Source organism: Parasteatoda tepidariorum, chromosome 5 (genome assembly GCF_982258835.1).
Source record: "Parasteatoda tepidariorum strain Cologne lab strain chromosome 5, Ptep-v5.0, whole genome shotgun sequence".
In the NCBI taxonomy this organism is placed as follows: Eukaryota; Metazoa; Arthropoda; class Arachnida; order Araneae; family Theridiidae; genus Parasteatoda; species Parasteatoda tepidariorum.
The window spans coordinates 43,727,095-43,750,613 of record NC_141759.1 but is presented as its reverse complement, the minus strand read 5'-3'; the positions used below and the strand labels follow the sequence as shown (position 1 = coordinate 43,750,613).

At 27.7% G+C, this 23,519-nt stretch overlaps 1 protein-coding gene across 1 annotated transcript; it reads left to right on the top strand.

The window, feature by feature from the left end:
- Positions 1 to 317: 317 nt before the first annotated feature.
- Positions 318 to 23,351, top strand: LOC107441358 (uncharacterized). Its single transcript, XM_016054586.5, has 3 exons — positions 318 to 500; positions 17,687 to 18,466; positions 22,126 to 23,351. Exons 2-3 carry the CDS (start codon positions 17,790 to 17,792, stop codon positions 22,577 to 22,579), a joined length of 1,131 nt encoding a protein of 376 aa, XP_015910072.1. The 5' UTR covers positions 318 to 500; positions 17,687 to 17,789; the 3' UTR covers positions 22,580 to 23,351.
- Positions 23,352 to 23,519: the final 168 nt, after the last annotated feature.

The window sequence follows — 23,519 nt, the reverse complement described above, 5'->3', positions numbered from 1 at the left end:
GATGTAAAAAGGGACTGTCTTTTTAAAATGACGCTATACCCAAATAAATGGGTTAATGTTTATTTACGCTACGTTTACTATAAACGTTGCTATCGTGGCGTTCTGATTTCAAAATCTTAAGCAGTCTTAACTTCATCAATGAGACCATTTTTTAATCGTTAAGAAAACAATGTAAGATAATGGGAAATAGAGGGGGTGTAAAATCGTAGAACAAAATCCGGATGCCGATGAAATTGCGGGAGGAGGAAGAGGGGATGAAAAAGTGGAAAAAGAGGTGGGGCAAGATGGGTGCGCCGATCGTGAAATTAACCCTCATTTAGGCGTTCGGGCCGCCTTAAACAGAAGCCGCAGAACAAGCAGCGTGAGTTACGGGCAAATACAACGAGTCGATCAAGGGGTTGCTCAACACGCGTCGACGGAGCTCAGTTTGGAAGTTGAGCGGCGACGTACCGTTCTCAGTCCCGCATCAAAAGCGAACAGTTGCCGTGAGAATTCAAAAGGTATCTTTTGCTTTATATTTGGTCTAGATTGAAATAATTTTATTTGTTATTTTTTAATTCAATATTTTTAATTAATAATCTTGTTTTAGATATGAACATTTAAAAGGGCAAATAAAATACCACTACAAGATATACTTAACTGGTGGTTGCAACTTCCTGTAAAAAAAAATTTAATTTCGTTTTAAATTAACACAAATTTTAATTTAATTTATAACTTTCAATTAAATTTTGAAAATAACTCCATATGCATTTTTAAAAATAACAATAATTACTTAATATATTAACATGCTACAATAATTAAAATATCTCGCTTCATCTAAAAATAGGAGAAAAATATCAAATCTTACTACCACTATGTTAATTTTAATAGGATTGGAAGGTACAAAAAGACACTTACCTCAAGCGTTCGTAAGGGATTTTTTTTTTTACAGAATTGAAAAGTGGGAGCAAAATTATGAAAATTAGGTAATTTTTAATACCTTTGTATTCCCATTACACTTCGGCTTTTTAGGAAGATTTTATATTTATAATATGGTGGTAAAATTTATATAATTACATTTCATTCTTTTTTAGATAATTAGATAAATGTGGTTAAAAATGATTTTGACGACCACTATATTTAAATAATTTAAACATATATACATAATAAGCCTGTTGTAGAGAGTTGCGGACAATCCAACTTGTATAGTTGTTAAAAGGGATTTTTCAAAGTTGTTTCAAAACAACAATTAAGTTTGGAAGAACTTTCCAAAGATAAAACTACTAAGATATCTATAAGCAAAATTGGCCAACAAATAGATCTTTTCTTCATATTTTTTAAAATTATTGATTCGTTGTTGTAAACTAAAAACAATTAATACACCAAAATGCTAATGTCACTACCACTAAAATTATTTCTCAACGGCAGTACGTGTTGGCTAAACATTAACAAACACCAGCATACAATCTTTATTTAATTAGCTTTTCCTTACCACAAGGAAAACTTTTTTTTGAAAAGCGTAAAAGTTGGCAAGTATGCACTTAATATTTCCAAATAAATATATTTGATCACAAACTCAGATTTCTAATTTTGAAGTGAAATAATAATAATAATAACAATTAATAATGAAAATTTGTAACTTTTTTATTGGTATATCAAACCGATTTTTGAAGGACCGTTCGATCACTGTAACTCATACAGTGGTCGCCGCATTCCATAAAGAATTCGTAGCAGATAACCAATGTTTTATAGTTTAAAGAGTAGTTACATTTTATCTCATACTTTATTGAAACTGTTATATTTACTTAATTTTAGAATTTAACAAGATGACATAAATTTTAACATACCCCGATATTGAAAATATCTCATTTCACCCTAATGTAATGAAGGGAAAAAAATCATAATTATCTTACTACTTTTTTATTTTGTTGACTTTCGCTCTTTAGTAAATATGTAAATACTGTAATCAAAGACATAGTAGTTAATATATAATTAAAAGATTTAATTGAAATTCCTTCAGCAATCTATTAAAATCTCTTATATTTAATCTATTCAATTGATTCCAATTTAAAATTATTTAACAATCCAACTCTCTAATCAATTACTAATAATTGGAGATATTATCACCTATGAATTATTGAATGCTACAATTATTTTTTTACTAGCTAATATATTAATGAATATCATTTTAAGTACTGAAACACTGTTCATTACCTAACTTAGGTATAAAATATTCTATAAATACCGGGATGCTGCTACACTTTCTGCGACGCATATTATAGAGTGAAAACCAATTAAGAACTAGAGTTTTCAGAATTCTTAGCAAATTTTCTAAAATTTGGAAATCCTCAATGTGGTACAAAAGGAATTTTCTCATAAACTTTCGAATCATTTACATGTAGTGGTGAAAGACAAAAACTTTCAATCAAATTTTAACATTAGAAAAAATTTAAGAAGAAATCATTCGAAGAAATTTTCTCAAAAAAAGGAGTTCAAAGTTGACTAATCATATATGTTTTAAAATCAAATTGACCGAAAACCAACTCTGTAATAATAATGATTGTATCTTTAAAATGAGTATGCCTACGCTTTGTGGAAAACTTTTCTTCCACTTGTACCTGAGTTTATGCTTTAATGTATAATTCTTTGTTTTGTAACTTGTAAATTTGATATACTGTTATTTTTCACACCACACATGGATATGATTCGAAAGTTCATATAAAACGGCAGTTTGATACCCTTTTCTCGCAGAGATAACAACTTGCTCCAAACAGCAAATATATATTTTAAAGTGGTAGTTTATCAATTGTGATTCTTGGTCTAATAAATTCAATATAGTAGATTTTTATCCACCACTATTTCTAAATAATTCTTAGTCTTATATAATTCACCACTGTAAAGTACTTATGTCATGCAATACCTGTTAAAAGGCAAGCAAAAATAGTCAGATATTTGCAAAATTTACGTTGTAGTTATTTGCCGTTTTTTTTTTTTTATTATTTCGGCGTGTGCGGAGCAGTTGGCATCTCTGGCAAGGCTATTAAAATGATGGCAAATTTAACCAAAATTCTGAAAGATTTATTGTTCCGTTGTCAACAACTCAGTAATATATTTTGCAAGAAGCGTAGTTGTTGGCAGTCCTGCTATGGTTACAGGGATGCCACAGACGACTATGAATCTGAAAAATAGTAGAAACTCAACTCATTTTTTTTAATCTAATATCTCTTTAATTATACATTAGTATCTAACATTATGACTTACATTTCAAATTAACAGGGCTTAACTACAACACAAAGTGACGTATCTCTTATGCCTTTGAATTATTTTTGAAGTAGAGGGGAGCAAAAACCATATAAGTTGAATTTACTAAACCAAAAAACATACATTGGAGACAACCACTCGAAAATATTTATCCGCAGTCCGAAGAAAGTTGCATACTTTCACCACTTTTCCCATTTTTAGTCGCCTGTTTCTGTTATCCTTAGAATAACTTCCATTTATACAAATAATGTATTTATCTATGTGACGCGGTAATCACAATCGTTTTAGATTAAATTTAAAATTAAAATTAAATTTATGAATTTTATTACCATTTTAAACATGAAAATGAAATAACCAGAAAAATCCGTAGTGGTTTAAAAATTTAGCTTCATTTATATTTTAATACTATAATCAGATATTTAAAGTTAAGAAGAAATGCTTTATCTACCATGGAAATCAATGATTCAAACTTCTAAACCTAAGGCCCATAAGTTCGGTAGATGTATACTTTTAAAGAAACGAAGTAACTAAATTTTTTTACAATTTAATCCAACTTTGTAAAATATACACAATTTATTACCATTTGAATCAGTCGCAGTTTTGTTCGTTCAATTTTGTTATCATTTATAAAGTAATGTCCAGGCCTAACTTGGCACGTGCCATTTAAGGTCTGAAGAAAACAAATAAAGTGGTTTTCTACCAGTTTTTTGTTTATTTTCGATCTAATCTTCCACCTTTCTGTAGATACTACAAAAGCAAGCTTTGTGATAGAATTCTTTATTGAATTCAAGAATGTATAGGACTCTGTCTCGCATAGCAAAGTATTCGCCCTACTAATTGTTTATGCGTAATCGTTATGCTAATGGTTATACGCAGATTTGCGTAAACAACGTAATTATTTACATCAATCAACGCTCGTCGTTCAATCGCAGCTTACGGTATTGGGCAACGCAATGTAAAACACGTAACAATTTTATTGTCAATATAAAAGAAGTATGACACAAAATAATATTCATATTGTATTTCATTAAAATTTCGAGTTTTGATAGACAATTGTATATTTTTTATTATTTAACAAGACGATAATACACGTCATGCACATCGTAATAGAGATTTTGTCCGACGTGTATATGCGTCAAATGCACTGCCTGATATCAGCTCTGCTAAGGCTTAAGTGATAGTTATCATCTCTTACGGATTTTCCCCAAAAAATTTTACTTACATTTAAAGTCTTAAAAAAGCATTAAATTCAACTTTATTCTTAACTTAATAAAATACATTTTAAAGGATCTTAACAATCAAATCATTTAAGCAAATGGCAGCTATCTAATGCAGTTTTCAAGTGCTATTCAATTTTAAAATTAACTTTTTATAATTGTCATTTTTTTCTGTGCCACACGAATTTTTAAAGAAAATTATTATAAAAAAAGACGATAATAGTTGGAAGTTGTTCAGAAGTATAAGAAACAATCTGCATCAACATTCAATACTTTTCCAACATCGAAAAGAAAGCTATTCGTGTCAAAAAAAAATTTCATGACAATTCTAATCGTGGTTACATGATTTGATACAACCCTTTTTATCTTCATGAGCTACTGATGTTACAAAGTATTTTATTTTAGTACAAATCATAACGCGTTTGTGTTAGGCGATATTCGATTAAGTTTAAATTTTTACGATCATATAATAAAAAGAGTGAAGGATGAATTTTCTTATTTTAAAAAACAATCACAAACAAATTTGAAATCGTCATTTATAATGCACATTTTGTTTGAAGTATACAAAACGATTTTTGACAACGGTGAAAAATTCCAATATTCAGTGAACTTTACAATTTGTTGAAATAACAAATTTGAAAACAAATGAAAATTTTAATTTATTTTTGTAGTTCAATTTTAAATTTACAATTTTATTTAATTTTGTAATTTTTTAACCCTTTCAAAATTGTTCAACCATAGCACTCTCAGATAGATGACGACCATAATTATTCAAAATTATTCAACCAAATTCCCAGGAATGTTTATTCAATCATAGTTTCAAATTCCCAGGAATGTTTTAGTTTATTGCCTATTAGCGAAGATGATTAATTCCAATACGCGTCAAATATTTAGTATAGTAATAGCAAGTATTACCTGTTTAGATTAACTATTTTAGTTATAATATGATGACAAAATGCATACAAAATCATAGAAATCATGAACTCACATTAATGTATTAAACAAATCACAAGTTATTAAAAAAAGGCTATTTAATAGTTTTATAAAAATTTTATATTTAAAAAAAAAACTTTAAAACTGAAAAAAACTTTTTTATTTTCTATTTTCAAAAATATATTTTATATTACATATTTCTATTATAGAAGTGGTTATAGAAAACTGATTTTCGATTACATAAAACTTGATTTTCTCATTTCCAAACATATGCAATTTTAAATTACAATTCCATAAAGGTAATAATTATAAACTTCTAGGCATCAATGTTCCTTTCTAAAATTTTAATTTACTCTTTCTTAAACATATATTTAAATGTCTAATTCATGAATACCTTAAGCTACTAAATATGTATGATAGTGATGTTGAATAGATAGCAAAAACCTATAAAACGAGATTAAAATAATAAACTTTTTCTAGCAAATTTTTTTCTTAGTGAGCTTTTGAAAGTATTCACTTTCAAAAGTATAGATAAAAATTATTTTCGCTTTAAATATGAATAATTTGCATAGTAACTCATAGTGATAATTACGATTGAAGAATTAAATAATAAACGATCGATTGAGTTTCTACCATTTCTAACATTTTTACTCACTTGTGACAGCCTTTCTAATAATTTAACACATTGTATAAAAGGTACGTAAAATTACATTTTTAAAGCCGTTAAATATTGAAATGTAATTTTTTAAAGTATACAAAATTTGAAAAAGTGATAGCAAAACTATTTCGGTTTTATTCTGATTTTCAAAGAAACAACTTTGTCGGAATTACCACAAATATAAATTAATCAGAAAATGTATGCCCATGCAGTAGTACATTTACTTTGAGTAGACCTGCTAAATTTGACGCTTTGCTTTTGTAAGTGCATATCTGCCAACTTTTAATTCTTTCGAGGATGTTTTCCCAGTGGTAGTAAAATGGAATTTTAATTACAATTTCAAGCAAAAACACACACGGTATATGGTTAACGGTTAGGTTGTCTACCATGACGCTATTACAGATTAATATATATGCTTCATTTTTTTTAAAAATAGTGGTGCTCAAAAAGATTATAAATTAAGTTTATAAACGCAAAGAATATATATAAAGCATACATTTTCTACCACTTTAAATATACAAAATATATTTTACGCCAAATGCGTAAAAGTTGACAGGTATGCTAGTGATAGTGAAAGGCTAATACACAATAAGCAAACACTTAACTACACTATTGAATACTTAAAAAGCCTGCTATAAGCATGTTTGAACTACTTAAATGTAGTGGTAGTTAAAAATTAGTTTAAATTTGTTAAAATTTGAAACTAGTTTCAATGTAGCAATATATATTATAACTTAAATAAAAAATTAAAATCTTCCGAAAAAATGGCATGCTTTGTGTAAAAATAGTTTAAACTAAAGCAGCTACTTTGAAAATTTTGCCCCAGATATCATAGAATTCTGCCTACCATTTCTTCATCACTTCATTAGCCATCACTAGAGTTTTACAGTAAAAAGTTTGCATGATTTATTATTCATTTATTACATGATTCATTTATTACATAAATGAAAATTATGTAATGAAATGAAAAAATGAAGTTCTCCTTTAGACTTTAACTGCTATATTAATTTAAAAGACAGAACAGATAGTTTATTAAAGCATTAAATCACAAATAAAAAGATAGAGAATATAATAATAAAAATAAAAAATTAGCACGTAACCTCTCAAAATTTACCATTACTAGAATCATGTGCTTGCGAAATTCGGCTTATCGTTAATCAAAAAAAGAAAAATAATAATAAGGCTTATTTATTATTCATTTTCAAAGAAAATTCTAAAACTGAATTATCTCCAACATTCAAAATCCATGCAATAAGTCTTCTATTAACATAAAGACTATTTCTTAGTCTACGAAAGCTTGCTCATCGTCAACAAAAAAATAAATAATTGAAATAAAATAAATAAAATAATAATATTTATTTTAAGGAAAATGAATAATGATATTGAATTATCACCATCTTCACGGAATCCGCACAATAAGTCACCCAAGCGGAATAAAGAAAAACATTTTATGGGTTTCAATGATTTTACGTTTTCATATTATCCGATATTAGAGGCTCTATTTTTATTTTATAACAGCCGACCCAAATTTGAATTTACGTCTATCTATGTTCAACTCTGTAGCCTTGTAATTTTAAACCTAATCCAAAGGTATTGACTTGATATGGGAACTTAGAGGACGTTGTGACCCCGACAGATTTAACTTGCACGGTTAGTTAGGTAGTCTGTGCATAGATAGTCCGATCGGACCACTATGAAGGTTATGTCAGTTTACGAAAGAGCGATTTAAAAGAAAATTGGGTAACAACTGAGTAAGTGGTAACAAATATATGTCTAAGAATTTGTTTAATTTATGAATATAATTAGTTCGTCTTATTATGTCTAGTTTTAAAAAATATGTGGTTTCGTAAAGTTAATATAAATTGGTAGAGAATTAAATAGTAAAACTTAAAAAGGAAAATTACGCCCACTTTTTAAAATAGTCACCACGAGATCACTGCTAACGAGACCGGTCACCAACGTTTGGCCATGAAAACACGAGTTAACTGGTGACCGGTCAACAATGTGTTAAGTTTCATACGTACAATTTGCAATTTTTGACTTACATAAGAAGTTAATCTGCTCTAAAATCTCGCTTACCTGTTCTGAATCTAAATACATACCTGCCACCTCTTCCGGATTTTCCCGAAGATTTTATTTTCATATTTAAAGTGGTAGTAAATATATACTATTTTTTCTTTTATAAATTTAATTTTTAAATGATTTTGATCACCACTATTCTCACAAAAATTAAGCATATATATAAATATGCGTTACTATCATGGTTGTCAACTTAAGTTTCTCAAATACAACGTATTTGTTTGCTTTAAATTGAAGTTTTAATTCCATTTTAATACCACTGGGAAAAATTATAATGGAAAGGATTAAAAGTTGGCAGGTATGTAAATACAAACAGCTCTTGAATCACAAAATTTGTGAGTGACAGTTTGCCTGTTTTATAACTGTTTTAACGTCTGACCTATATTTTTAGACAAGTGAGGCGTTTTTCTTACGCAAAGCTTTTTGAAAAATATTTTATCGGCCTGTAAACTGCTAAAAACCATAGGTTACGAAATTTCAGTAATTTCGCCAACATTTTAAAAGCCTCATCACCTATGAATAGATCGGAATTACGTATCGTCTTATATGAAACTTTTAAATTATTTACATATAAAGATGTGGAAAATAGCTTTGAATCGAATTTACGTAGCAAATAAAAATACAGTGAAACATAAACTTAACTACCACTGGAAGAAATTTTCTCGAAAAGCTTAGAAACATAGTCTGATTATCGCCTAGGCATGGAGCAAGGGCTCACAATTTCTGAAGGGGGGCCTCAAAAATTAGAAAAAAGTCTAATGAAAGTTGGACTAGTTTTGTGTTGGTTTAAGTTCTAAATAAAAAAAATAATTCAGCTAATCAGTGACTTTTTGCAAAAATCACTGATTTCAAATGTTTGTGGTCTCCAAACTATTTTAATTTTGATATACATAACATTGTTTTGTTGTTTCATATTTGCCTTGAATTTATAGATACGTAAACTTTATCTTAGAAAAATAATCTTCAATTGTCTGCTTTCAAAATTTCTTAGAATGTTTTCTTTTGAATCATGCAGTTCAATAGATTCTTTTTTATTATTTTAGGACTGCTCTTCAGTAATTTGGTTTTAAATTACTTTGTAAGGGGCCCGAAAAATTTGGCGGGCCTTGGGCCTGAATTTGTCTTGATTGGTCTCTGCGTAAAAAGCTGGCAGCCCTGCTTAATTTACTTAACTCATCAAGTTGAACTGTATCACTCCGCACCGTAGAAGCACTTCGGGGGGAGGGGAAGGAGTGATGCAGGGCAGGGGTGAAAGCGAGGCGGAAAACAGGAAAGGCTGGTAGTAAAACCATTTCAGTTATTGCGAGTTTTGGGGAGGAGTTAACTTATTCTTTTTTTAAATTTTTCAACAATATCTACTTTATCTTGGAAAAGAAGCAGTTTTATATATATGCCAGAATTATAAAAGAAATCTTGATAGTTACAGATATTTCATTTTTTTCGAAAAAAATGCTGGAATGAAATGTTTTACGTACCAGGTCTTTCTCTTTTCCGTCTTGCTATATAAGGGCTTTAACCCATGATGCAGGGATTCGAGATGCTCGTTCATTTTCATCAACTCTCGATTAATTGTACATATGTAAATATTGTAAATGGTATTTTCCTTTATCCCAGTTTAAACTTTCAAACATATTAATTTAGTGTTTTTTCAGTACCTCAGCGTGATTTTTACAATTATATAGCAAATTTATGATACGTAAGCTTCTCACCCCCCCCCTTCCCTCATTTTATAATATCCAATTTAAATGTTGTTGTTGTTGGCGTAGGTCTGTTTAGGCAGAGGGGGTGCGGTTGTTTCCAGTAACGCCATCTATGGCCAAGTATTCGACTTCTGCCACACTATACGTCGCACCCGTTTACAGGGTGGACCCATTTATACATCCATTCATTCATCCACAGCTCGTAATTTTGACCTGAATCAGAGTACAATCGATCTCCAATCCAGTACCCCCAGAGATTTTGATTTGTTATGGGAACATGGAGAACTTTTGCGACTCGACAGATTTAACGTGCATCAGTCACTTTACTACACGTGGAGTCTTCGGTCGAACCCACGAACTCTCGGGCATGGCCCAGCACCCTACCGACCAGGCTATCCCGGCTCTTATCCAATGTAAATGATGAACAGTTCGAGTTAGGTACTCCGTGCCCTATGTTTAAATCGTCAAATCGGCCTATGTACTTTTATACGTTTAAGAAAATTAAAACGGAGTCGATATAACTGATAGTTGCTTAGAAATAATGAGAATTTTGTGTATAAAATTTATAATTATTGCCTAGTACCGTTTTACGCATAAGCACTTGTAATTTCGAAATAAATCACCCTCAATCAAATTAATTTTAATTTAATTAGATTGGATTCAGCGTAAACAAAGACACCGGAACTTGCCTATATAATAATCTCAGAATCATAAATTGGTCTTAGTATAAACCTTTACTTTTTATGCACAAAACTTTAATTGCATCTAAGCTACTAGTCCTATTAACTTGGATTTGGTTTAATTCAACTTAACGTAAATATATTGCATTGGAAATTAAATCTTTGAATTGCAATGTTTGCTAAGTGCTCATGGGCCTTAAGAACTTTAAAATTGGTTAATAAGAAAACGTATTTAAATCATTTAATAAAATTGTGACCAACACTAAAAGTTTTTTTTTTTTTCAAATAAATAATATCTGTTTTTTCTCCACCGTAACATGGGCCATTTAATTGCTGCATTTCATGTAATCTGTCTAGTGTTTTTCCTTAGGTTCTCATTTCAGGATGAATGGGAAAAGGGCCATTTTTGGCCTCAGGAGCCCAGCTAGACTAATCAGAACAGAAAAATTTGTCTTACCAGCCAACGAGAATCAGTATCTAAAAACAATTTAAATCCCTTCTTTTATTCTCAACTCGTAGCTTCCAAACGTCTAGTCCTGTTTATCTTATTGTGCTATGCATACGGGAAGAATAAAAAATGAAAATGCGAAATCCACTAAGAAAACTGTTTTAAGAAATAATAAAATTAAAAAATTTTAGATACCACTTTTTTTTATAAAATTTAATATTAAAGTATTCATAAAGTAAATTTAATTTATATATATAATCCGCAGTTGCTTAAATAGAAAAAGTGCTAACTAACGTTGGCATTAATGTAACTCAGATTGAATAAATTTAAATCAGCATTTATTAAATTTTTAATTAATGATTTGACTTCTAGTTTAAAACAAACTTGTTTAATTGATTCGCTTACCTTGTGCTAAACAAAGTAGATTGATTTAAGGGAAATATTCTTACAATTTTTAATATAAATAAATTTAGTTTTACATTAAAAAGTCATAGTTAAATATATTTCAAAATATAAATAACAACATTTATTATTTGCAATCTTTGGAGACGTTAAAGTGATATGTTTGCGCTCTTCCTAAAATTTTAAATCCCCAAAACTGACGAAATTCAATGGTCTATAAAGGGAATGCTTTGTTGACTAGAAACAAAGATATATCGTGAAAATAATTGCCAGATTCATCTATATTTAGAAAAACTTTTATTTCCTTGACCATCAATATACATTACAAGGTAAAAATTTTTAGATTTACCTCAAAACCCGCAATGTATCATAACGTGTTTCAATTATTCTTGCCGTCTACTAAGTGCGATGCAAAGTTTGGGTTCCAGTTCCACCGTCGCCCTAAATGAATTTTTATAATATCCTTGTAATCTTGGTAACTTGTGATACCAACTTGACAAAGACTTATGAGGCTTACCTTGTAATGAACACACAAACCTGTGTAGCAACAAAAAAATATAGAAGCACTGTAGCATATTCCTATTATAACTTTAATGCTAAGATTTAAATGTTTTGGTAGTCTTAATCCTAACCTCCAATATTTGAGACTCATGTAAAATAATTCCTCCGATGATAGTGAGCGAAAGCTGACATCTTTAATTTTTTTAAAAAAAGCTTTAAATAGAACAGAACTAAAAAATTGTGCGCATTATTTTGCTGAATTTATATATTTGGTTCAATTATTTATATGTAGTGGTAGGCAAAATCCTTTTAATTTAATTTTTTTAAATATTAATACTCAACTTGAACTACTTTAACCCTTTGGGGACGGGTGATTCAGAAAAGCATTCGTACAAAATCAGAATCAAGTCGTAATTAAATAAAAAACGGTAACTTAAATGTAGTCGTTGCTAATTTGACAGACTTACTTTGCTTTTACTTGAATTATTGTTAGTTTAATCATATATATAATCAATGTTAATTCAAAGTATAACTAAATAGTTTTATTTTGAACAAAGGATTGGTGAATTAAATAAATCAAACAATTATTACTCCGCCCACAAATAAACTGCTAAAGAAATACTTTGATTACCAGTTTTATATTTTTAACCTGATTGATACGGTTTTATGCTGTCACGTATTTGTGACAGTCGGCCCCAAAGGGTTAAGGAAAAATATTTTCTAAAGCTGTACAAATGTCGTGGTAGTTAAAAGGTCTACCTTTCTAACTATACAACCACGTTTTACTTTTTATTAGAGATTGCTGTCCTTAACCCCTTGGGGACGGGTGATTCAGAAAAGCTTTCGTACAAAATCAGAATCAAGTTGTAATTAAATAAAAAACGGTAACTTAAATGTAGTCGTTGCTAATTTAACAGACTTACTTTGCTTTTACTTTAATTATTGTTAGTTTAATCATATATATAATCAATGTTAATTCAAAGTATAACTAAATAGTTTTATTTTGAACAAAGTAATGGTGAATTAAAAAAAATCAAACAATTATAACTCCTCCCACAAATGAACTGCTAAAGAAATACTTTGATTACCAGTTTTATCTTTTTACCCTGATTGATACGGTTTCATGCTGTCACGTATTTGTGACAGTCGGCGCGAAAGGGTTAATATTCTTGATCTTGCAAGGGCTGTCACGGGCTACTAAAATTGCTAAATATTAAAATACAAAATTTCATTAAAATTATCTACTATTTAAAGCATATTTTTTTTCAATTTACTATTGAAAGAGATTGCAGAAAGTGTTTGTATGTGAATAATAAGAAATGTAGGTCATAATGGCAGATACGATTGCATAATTAGAGCGATAATAAATATATAAAAGTGAATTGAGTTTCTTCCACTCTTTACATAAATAGTTACCTGTGGCATCACTGCCTTTCAGAGCTGATTAAGATCCGTACTCTTCAAAGAATACAGCCAAAACACAGTTTAGTGATTATTTGATTGATAATGAACAAGAAGAGTTAAGAAATTATATGTCATAGCTGATGCCTGACATTTTCATTCAGTGATAATTAGGAATATTTTGGATTTTCCTTTAGATTTTATTTTAATAGTTAAAGTGGTAACAAAATTTCTATTATTTTTTATTTAATTGTTGAATTTATTGATTCAAATTAAAACAATTGTATAATGAATATCAATTTCTTTTTTGTAAACAGTAAAAAGTAAATACCTACTCAATAAACTTAGCGCTAACAATAATAACTATAAATAAAATTTAGTATACCAAGAATCATATATTGAAACAAATCTTCACACCTCTTGTAAACGTTTTCCACATGACTTAACAAGTTGACAGATTTGAAGAAGGAAAACATTAAGATGGAAATAAATTCTCCATCTAATACTAAAGCGCATTTCAGGTTTCTGCTGACCAACGGTCAAGACTGTCTTTTTTTCATAAAAGATTTACAATTTGGAAATTTTTAAGAATTATAAAATTCATTCATTTAAGCATTATAAAATTGGGGTTTTAAGACAACGCATCTGATTGCGCTTTTCGTAAGTGGTGGTAGTTACGAAAATGCAAGAATTCATTTATACTGTACTTACATGAATATAATTTAGTACTAACCCATTAATGCCCTGTCACAAGTGATCTACGTGAGAAACATCTATGCAGAAAAAGTGGTGGTACAGTCCGCAAAAAAAAAAAGATATCACCCTGAATAACTTTCGTTCTAATGATCCGATTTTCACGTACTAAGTGTCAATCTTAATGGTTCCTGGGGGTGACCTCAAATATGCTAATTAATTAGTGCTAACTATTAGTTAAGTTACGAAATCAGACACAAAAACGTACTTTCTCTGAATAAACATATATTTTTTTTTACATATTTGGAATCTAGACACTTGAATTAGGGGGGGTAGACAAAATTTTAAAACAATTGGGTCGTAAATTGGGTTGCAATAAAGGTTTATATATTTGGCGATAGTCCAGAAAACCGCCAAAAAAAGTCGCCTACGCAAATAAATATTTTAAGATAACCCTTGACTGATTCAAAAGAGAAACGCTTAATTTTACTAGGTTGCTAGGCAACCAATTTCTGACTGTAAAAAAATTGAAATAATGTTTTGTGATTGCTCTGAGAGGTTTAATTAATAGTTAATAGAAAACACCTCGAAGTTTCTAGGCAATAGACAATTTTTAAGTTCATTTATGTCCAAAAAGCAAAATAAATAAATAAAATAAAAAATTATTTTAATCTCTTTTGAAAAGAAAATTTGAATCGATTTATAAGTTTTCAGAATTTAAATACATGAACTTTTTATCTGATATTATTTAGATTATGCTATTTTTGCTATTTTTATTCGAGGATTTCATACTAAAATCAAATTAACATAACTTATAATAGCTATATACAAAATTTTAGGGATAATGATTTTTACAGCTTTAATCGAGTCTTCTAGGCATGAAAGTTTGAAGAAAAAAAAGTGCATGAAAAATAAAATGTAGATTGTATAGTAATTCTAATGCACATTCACAAGGTTTTCTGTAATTTACGATTTCTTTTTTCTATAACTCAATGAATTGCTGAATGTTTAGTGGCATTTTAAAAACATTGAAATATGTTATGTTTAAGAATAAGATATTGAAATAATATGTTGCATATTGTATGATTCATTGTTTAAAAAATTGCTTCATTTTGCTAGATATTTACGTTACATGGTTTTCTTTGGATAAAGATGATTAGCAAATAGCATCCACATGTTTCGATACATTCTGAAACTTACGTTCCCAAATTCACCATAAAATGTCGCACAGCATATTCTTCAATTACGATAAGCTACATTTACCACCAAATACTGCTACTATGATTATTTTTGTTATATATATATCAGATATATATATATATATATATATATATATATATATATATATATATATATATATATATATATATATATATATATATATATATATATATATATATATATATATATATATATATATATATATATATATATATATATATATATATATATATATATATATATATATATATATATATATATATATATATATATATATATATATATATATATATATATATATATATATATATATATATATATATATATCTGATATGATACTCTCTTTTTAAACAGAGCTCGTAAGGCCCTTAAGATACTGAAATGGGGGCACGAAAACTTAAAAGATTTTTTTTTTTCCTAATGCCCGCCTGTGTTAACATCAGTCAATTCAGGCATCTACAGGGCGACAGATATCTGTGTGGCCTAAGGATTCCTAACGAGCATCAAACATTCTCAAAATTAAGTGTTCATTCACTGGAAAATTTAGTGTTTATTCAATTAAAGAACTGTTCCTTCACTTGGTTATCTTACTACTTATTATTTAAACCACCAAAAGCTTAAAACAATATTATGTAAGTTATCTAAATTTTTTTTTACATAATTTGCATTTAATAACAAATATGTCGACATGCATTTAATAACAAATACGTCATTTAGCTAAAATTACATATTTTGAAATTTTTATGATTTTTTTTTAAAGGCAAGCTAAGCTTAAGTATTCCTTCACTGGTTAGTTTACCCTATAAGATTTTGAGAAATTTGCGATGTTGTGAGAGATGCTTAAAAATGTTGACTGCGTATTTTTATTAATATTTATAAAATATATATTCAAGAAATTGATGAATATTTTATTCCAAATTTATTCATTCGTATGTATATTATTGAAATTTTATCAGTTATTGAGAAGAAAAAAATAATAATCACATTAAGGAAGCACAATCTGTTGTTTAATCATATTCTATCAGAAGCATGCTTTTATAAAACTCCACATTCTCTGAATAAAATGTATTTTATTCAATAAAATGTTTTATTCAAATTTCTTTACTAAATTGCAAATAGAATTTTAGACGACTAAAGAAGAAACATCGTATTTTATAGCTTAAAAGAATAAAAATGAAAAGATAAGCAAACGATTATTAGCGAAAAAAATATGAATGAAATTTTATGCTAAGCGCGCGAAGTCAAGTTCCTCGCAAGTTTATCACATTTTAATATTAATCGCTCCATTTAATCGTTTCTTCATTGTCGCCAAATTATTTTTTTAAAAATAATTAATTTTAATTTTTCTCAGTTTCTAATAAATAAAAACAGTTGAAACTTTAGATTTTTCAATTGAAAAATATGTAGATTAATATGGTATAAAAAAATTCATACCTTATAATTCAAAAATTTTTCATCCTTAATTTAATTAAATAATAAAAAATAATTAACAATTATTAAAAATTATTTTTTTCGTGAAATTATCTTTGGGTAAATGAGTTTTATGACTGGGTGAAATTTTCTTCGAATTGCTTTATTAGTTTTTAAAATATGACTAAAAACGTAAAAAGTGAAATTAACATTAAGGGGTACGAACTTTGGATCGCTCTCCTGACCAAACTATGGGGACCATATTTCCCAGATTGCGGCTACCCCCTATATTTTGAAGGTTAAAAATCCAAATATGTAAGAAAAAATATATGTTTATTCAGAGAAAGTACGTTTTTGTGTCTGATTTCGTAACTTAATTAATAGTTAGCACTAATTAATTAGCATATTTGAGGTCACCCCCAGGAACCATTAAGATTAACACTTAGTTCGTGAAAATCCGATCATTAGAACGAAAGTTATTCAGGGTGATATCTTTTTTTTTTTGCCGACTGTACATAACATATTTGTTTAAAGCAAGTCGATATTTTATTCTGTTACCTACCACTTCAGCTTTAAAAAAATCTTATGCTGAGATTTCAGAACCAAATATAAATATCCATATTATTTACATATTATGGTAGAAATAACTAACTTGTTTCTGAAAAATAAATATTAACAATGGAACATTTGTGCTGCTAACCTCTATATTTTCTTTTTGGAAAAATAACTACCTTATTAAAAGGATGCTAGGCACAAATGTGCTAAATAATGGTTACCAAGGAAACCAAAAGAATTCACAGCGCTCTAAATTAGGTAGTTCATGCTGTGTTCTGCAGAAATACCTCACATAGTTTTTAAGATTTGAAAAGTTTACATGTATCTAAAATCATAAAAACTAACGTAATTAAACAGAATTAATAAACAAAAACTATCTGTAAAGTCGATAAGATTTAGTTATTCTTTATTTTGGTTATGGGGCATCATTTATATCACTTTTCATACACAGGTATGCCCCAAAAGTTACATATTTTGTGAACAATACTAACTTATTCAATAAAAAAATTTCATGTGTAATTTATAGGTTTTCTTTTATTTCTTTGCAGGTTTTAGATTAATTGAATGAATTAATTGAAACTATAGCTTAAACGTTTCTCTCTTCAGAATCATCAAATGTTAAGTCGTCATAAAATTCTGAACTAAAGCCTTATGCATCCATCCTCAATTGACAAATGGTCAAACATGCTCTACCACACACCTCCAATTACCTTGGGACATATGATTCCATCACACCCTCAACCTACCCTTAGTTTTCCTCCAGCAGAACTAGTACCCTCTTACTACCCAGCAACTTTTAACAAAGGACAAATACCTGTAATGCCTGTTGCACAGCCAGTATGCCACCTACCAACATACCGTGAACAATACACCCCTACATACTCTAGTGCAGATACTGCCATGTACTTCCCCCAGTCTCCACTACTTCGCAATACTAACATACCTCATACTTTGGAGCCCACCTTAACTGTAAATAACCGCTTAAAGGCAAGATTTGATTTTTCCAAACTTGCTGAATCAGCAACAACTGTTGAAACACCTTTTCCTAATTCCATTGTAAGTCCAGTAGAAGATCCCTTTAGTTCTATAGTCACACCTTGGTGCCCATATGGAATAGTACCTAGGTACACAAACTCTAGAACAGCGTCATCAACCACAAATGGATCAACCAGGCCCAGGAAGGAATTTATTTGCAAATTCTGTCAGCGAAGGTTCACGAAGTCTTATAACCTTCTAATTCATGAAAGAACTCATACAGACGAAAGACCATATACTTGTGATATATGTCATAAATCTTTCAGAAGACAAGATCATTTGCGAGATCATAGGTAAGTAAAGAAATGTACATGTCATTGCTCTAATACTCCTAAATTTTCGAAAGGTATTATGTAGTGCATGTTATCCGAACCTTCAATAAAAAAAAACATTTTTTTTCACTTTACTTTGTTAATTCTATTTACAATATGGATATTTTTAAATGCAAGCTTGTTTGTTCCTTTATAGTATTGAAATTCTCAATCACAGGAATTTAAATAAACAAATTCCTGTTTGATTACTATCAATCACCAAATTAGTTCAAAAATTGCGATTAAAAAAAAATTAAATAGGAAATAACTCTAACGAATATGATTGAATTTTTATCGCATTGTTTTATTAGAAATTTATTTGAAAAACATATAATGCGAGGTAGTTGGGTTTTTTTTTTTTTTTTTTTTTTTTACATTTTTTTTAATGAGGTAATGAATTTGCGTAAAATTACTATCAATTCCCGAGTTTGCGTTAAATTTATAATACGCGAATATTGGAATATTGGAAATTTGAACAGATATTATACAATGCAAGATCCTACTTTCTTTTCTTTTTTTACGTATAGCAACTGCAATAACGCAAATTAAAATAACTAACCCGTTCTAAAATACTATCCATCACCGAATTCGCTTATAAATTCATTACAATATATGAAATAAAGTAAATAATGCAATGAAAAGATAATTACGTTAGGATACTACTTCCCTCTTAGTAAATCTCTACGTGCGAAAAAACCTTCGCACAAAGTTTGAATTATGATTTTATAATTTCTCATTAAAATCAATGATTTAAACAAATTATTTTCATGAAAAAATAAATTAATGTTCATCTGAATTTTTATTGGAAAAAAAATTAATAAAATCAAAAAATAAAATAAATATAGGAAATTCCTTGTTTCATGATAATTTTTATTACTTGAAAATATTTTCTTATTTTGCTTTAATACATTAAAGTACTAATTTTTGCGGCAGTAAAAAAAAAAAAAAAAAAAAAAAAAAAAAAAAAAAATTTCTTTTGTTTTTTAATTCTCAATAATCATTTTTAATCGTTCTACACATAAATTTCTCTGTATAATTTTTTAATCTCTATATGTATAAATTACCAAAAATATTTTAATCCTATTAAATAGAATCCAGAAAATATTTTCTATGCAAAAAATTTTATTCATTATTTCACACATGCAAAATACGAGTCATATTTATTTAATTTATTAAATATAAAAAAATCAAAATAAAATCATAATCCAAAATATTGTATTTTAAGAAACTCATATGCAAACTAAACGTATAAAAGTTTTCGTATCATCTTACATGATTGAACTCAATATTAACTGACACAAAACAAACAAAATTATTTGCAATTGCATCACATTTCTTAGGATATTTTTAGTAGTTAATGGAAAACTTTTTTTAAAAAAAAACATACAAACTTTTTAAAAATGTGTGATAAATCAAAGTTTTTCTGAATTATAGATGGCAGCATGTACCACTACTTCACTTAAAATTTTGAAAAAGTAACATATTCTTATTAGAGATCGCTTTATTAAATTTTCTTAAAACACATTTACAACATCTTATAAACATTTCGTTTTCTTAATTTTGTTAACCATAATAAGATTCCGTTTTATTTAAAGGTTTGATAATTTACATTAGTAAGTTTGGTTTTATTAGATTTAATTATACATATTTTCTACATTATTATTTTGGAGCTTAATGGCAATTATTAAGTTTACTGCCACTACCGTAGATGGCAGCACTATGAAATATTATTTTACGTAATATAGGAACTATAAAGGAAAACTTTAAAAAAATCACTGAGAAAACAAATACAAAAAAAGCTAAGTGCTAATAGGACTTGTTTGAAATATAGATGGCAGCATGTATCACTACTTTACCATCAATTTTGAGAAAATTGCATATTCTTATTTGAAAATGTATTGAAAACTTTCATGTATTTAATTTCCTTTTCTTAATTTTTTAAACATTTTTCATAATAAGATTAAATTTCATTTGAAATTTTGATCCCTAGCAACATTAAGTATGGTTTTATTGGATTTATTTATATTATCATTATTGTTATCGTGATTTGGAGTTCAATGACGATTAAGTTTACTACCACAGTGTAGATGGCAGCACTATGAAATATTATAATATAGAAAATATCTTTGCGTGTGTGGATGAAGATCAAAAATAAAAGCTTCTCTTCTTTAAATAGTAATACTTCATAACTAAACAATTTTTTAAAACTTTTTCTCAATAATTAAAAAAATAAAATTGTGTTTTTTTTTAATTTTAATTTATTCATTTATTTACTTTTTGATTTGAGGATTCAATTTTAATACTATACGTCAGCTAGTTTATAGAATAGTTAAAATGCAGATTCGTTTCCTTTATTTATTTTTTTAAACAAAATCATTTTTAACAATACGATTAAAACTAATTTTAACACAACCTTCAATCAATAATATTTTTCAAATATCTAAGCATGAGTTCCATCCAGTAATTATTTACTTCCTAAATTTGCCAATTGCAATATTATATTTTTAAAATTATATGAGAAAATGCTTCCTAATACCGTACTGATAGGAATGACCGTATAATTTGTATTTTATATTTCAAAAGATATTGATATGTGAAGTAATAAAAATTTGTTGATTTAGTTATGAAAATTTAATTCGAAACATCTTGATTTTTTTTTGAAAAATAACTTGACACAAACTGTTTATTCATTTTATAAATATTATTTAATTTCTGTAATTCTATTTAAATTAATAAATGAATGTAACGATTAGAAAGGAAATTAAGACCTATTAAATTCTAAATACCAGAATTTACATTTTTTAAATAACTAAATTTAAAAAAATTCCAACGATGTATCTGGTAGATTGCTAAATTCATATGTATAAAACAATTGTATTCTCATTTATTTATTTAATTCATGTATCAACTTTTAAGTTATTTGTAATTATTTTTTTGAAAATAAGTATTAGCAGAGAACAAAATTTTGGTACATAAATTAATTTTAACTGATTCATCAGATAGTATTATAAATTGTAGTTCCCCTATAACTAACTATATTTAATAATAAATTGTAGCAAATTAAATTTAACTACAAGTCCAGATTTATTTTTTATCTAATAATATGGAATTTTGTGAATTTGAAAATATATTTTATTTTAATAAATAATGTGAAAATTATTACTAAAACTTAACAATATTATAATTTAATTTTTTTTTTAAATTGTCTTTAATAGAGAACAGAAATTTTATTAAAATTTTTTAATAATATAAATTGCACCCAATTTCGTAAAATATTTTTAACTAAACTTATATTTCTTAAAAATATATTTATTCACTTGACAAACACGTTTAATCTAAAGTTGTTTTAGTTTTTTAGTAAATCAAACTTTATTGACTAATTTCCTAAGTTTCAGCAGTATATTTTTAATAAAAAAGTTCTGTTGATAATCATTAACGAAAATACGCAATGATATTTCTTTTCCCTTTACAAAAGAAATATTGTAAATGGTGACTATTGTGTTATCCGTTTAATATAAATTTATTAGTCAGGTGATATTTTTAAATCAGTAATTTTCATTATAAATTAAATTTTCTTCTTTTGAATTTTCCTTTTTTATTTACTCCTTATAAATTAAAAAATAATTGTATTTTATTTACAGGTACATTCATTCTAAAGAAAAACCGTTCAAGTGCACTGATTGCGGTAAAGGCTTCTGCCAATCCAGAACACTTGCTGTGCACAGAATTTTGCACATGGAAGACTCGCCTCACAAATGTGCAACTTGTGGAAGAACCTTTAACCAGCGAAGTAATTTAAAAACTCATCTCTTGACTCATACAGACATTAAACCTTACAACTGTTCATCTTGTGGAAAAGAATTCCGTAGAAACTGTGACCTTAGGAGACATACTCTCACCCACGCCTCTAGTGGCGGTTGCGAGAACAATAATGGTTCTTCATTCACTTCTTCTCCAATAGATGGCGCTCCTACATCTCCTGCTAGCATTTGCGATTCTGGATTGGAGAGTGGAGATCAAGACCCTGGTTTTGATGATGATGATAGTGACTCATCGTTATGTCATGAAAATGAAATAGTAGACGTTGAAAATTAAAAAGAGGAACATCAATTTATTTATTTTCTTAATAAGTTAATAAATATACCCATTTGCAATAAATTTTATTAATATTAAACAGAAGATATTTCATATTTATAGTCTTAAAAAATGTAAACATATCTGCAATAAAAATATTAACTGTTTTACATTTGCACATAAAGGTTGTAGGATTGTAAGAGAATATGAATTAAATAATGATAATATAAATTATGTCTAAGAAACATTTTATTTTAGGAATTCTCAAAATCTAATTGTTAGCAATTACTTATGTTTGCTTTTTTGATTTAATTTAAATTAAAGAAATAAATATCATATTTGAATTATATTTCTAAAAATCTTTTTTTTTTTTTTAAAGTAAAAAAACTAACAAAAAGTTGTTTTTTTTTTTTGTTATCAAGAAAAATGTAATGCTTCCTGCAATATAAAAATAAAAATAAAAATTTCAAGAACTTTAAATATTTTTTTCCCAAATGTGTTAATAATGTGCTTGGCTATCTGTGATTAAATTTTGATTTGAGAGAAAATGTGAAATGTATATAAATTTACGTTGAAAATTGTATAACTTTGCTCAATATAAAAGAGGTTTGCTAGCTCATTTATTAATTTGAAAATGTTTTTCTTTTCTGTTGTTTTTTGAGCTTGAAATTGTACTTAAAAGTGTGAATGTTATCAAAGGAAAGTATGCAAAGAGTTCTTTGTTTTCAAATTTAATTTTTATGTAAATTATAAATATTTGTTTATAATGCAATAAATATTGTTTTATATTGTATCATCCTCATCGACAATTATTTTATGTAATTGTTCTAAAAACAAACTGGATAACTCATGGTTAATTCTACAATTAAAGTTTAAAATTCATTAATGGTTCCAAGTGCAAACTAAGAAACTCTTCATTAGCTCCATAAAAAAGCTATAACACTCATTATTAGTTCCAAAA

Bases quoted from the DNA above. Each gene is read 5' to 3' on its own strand.
- LOC107441358 (XM_016054586.5), top strand. From the start codon at position 17,790: ATGCATCCATCCTCAATTGACAAATGGTCAAACATGCTCTACCACACA. The intron at 18,467-22,125 runs GTAAGTAAAGAA...TTTTATTTACAG, and splicing joins GATCATTTGCGAGATCATAG to GTACATTCATTCTAAAGAAA.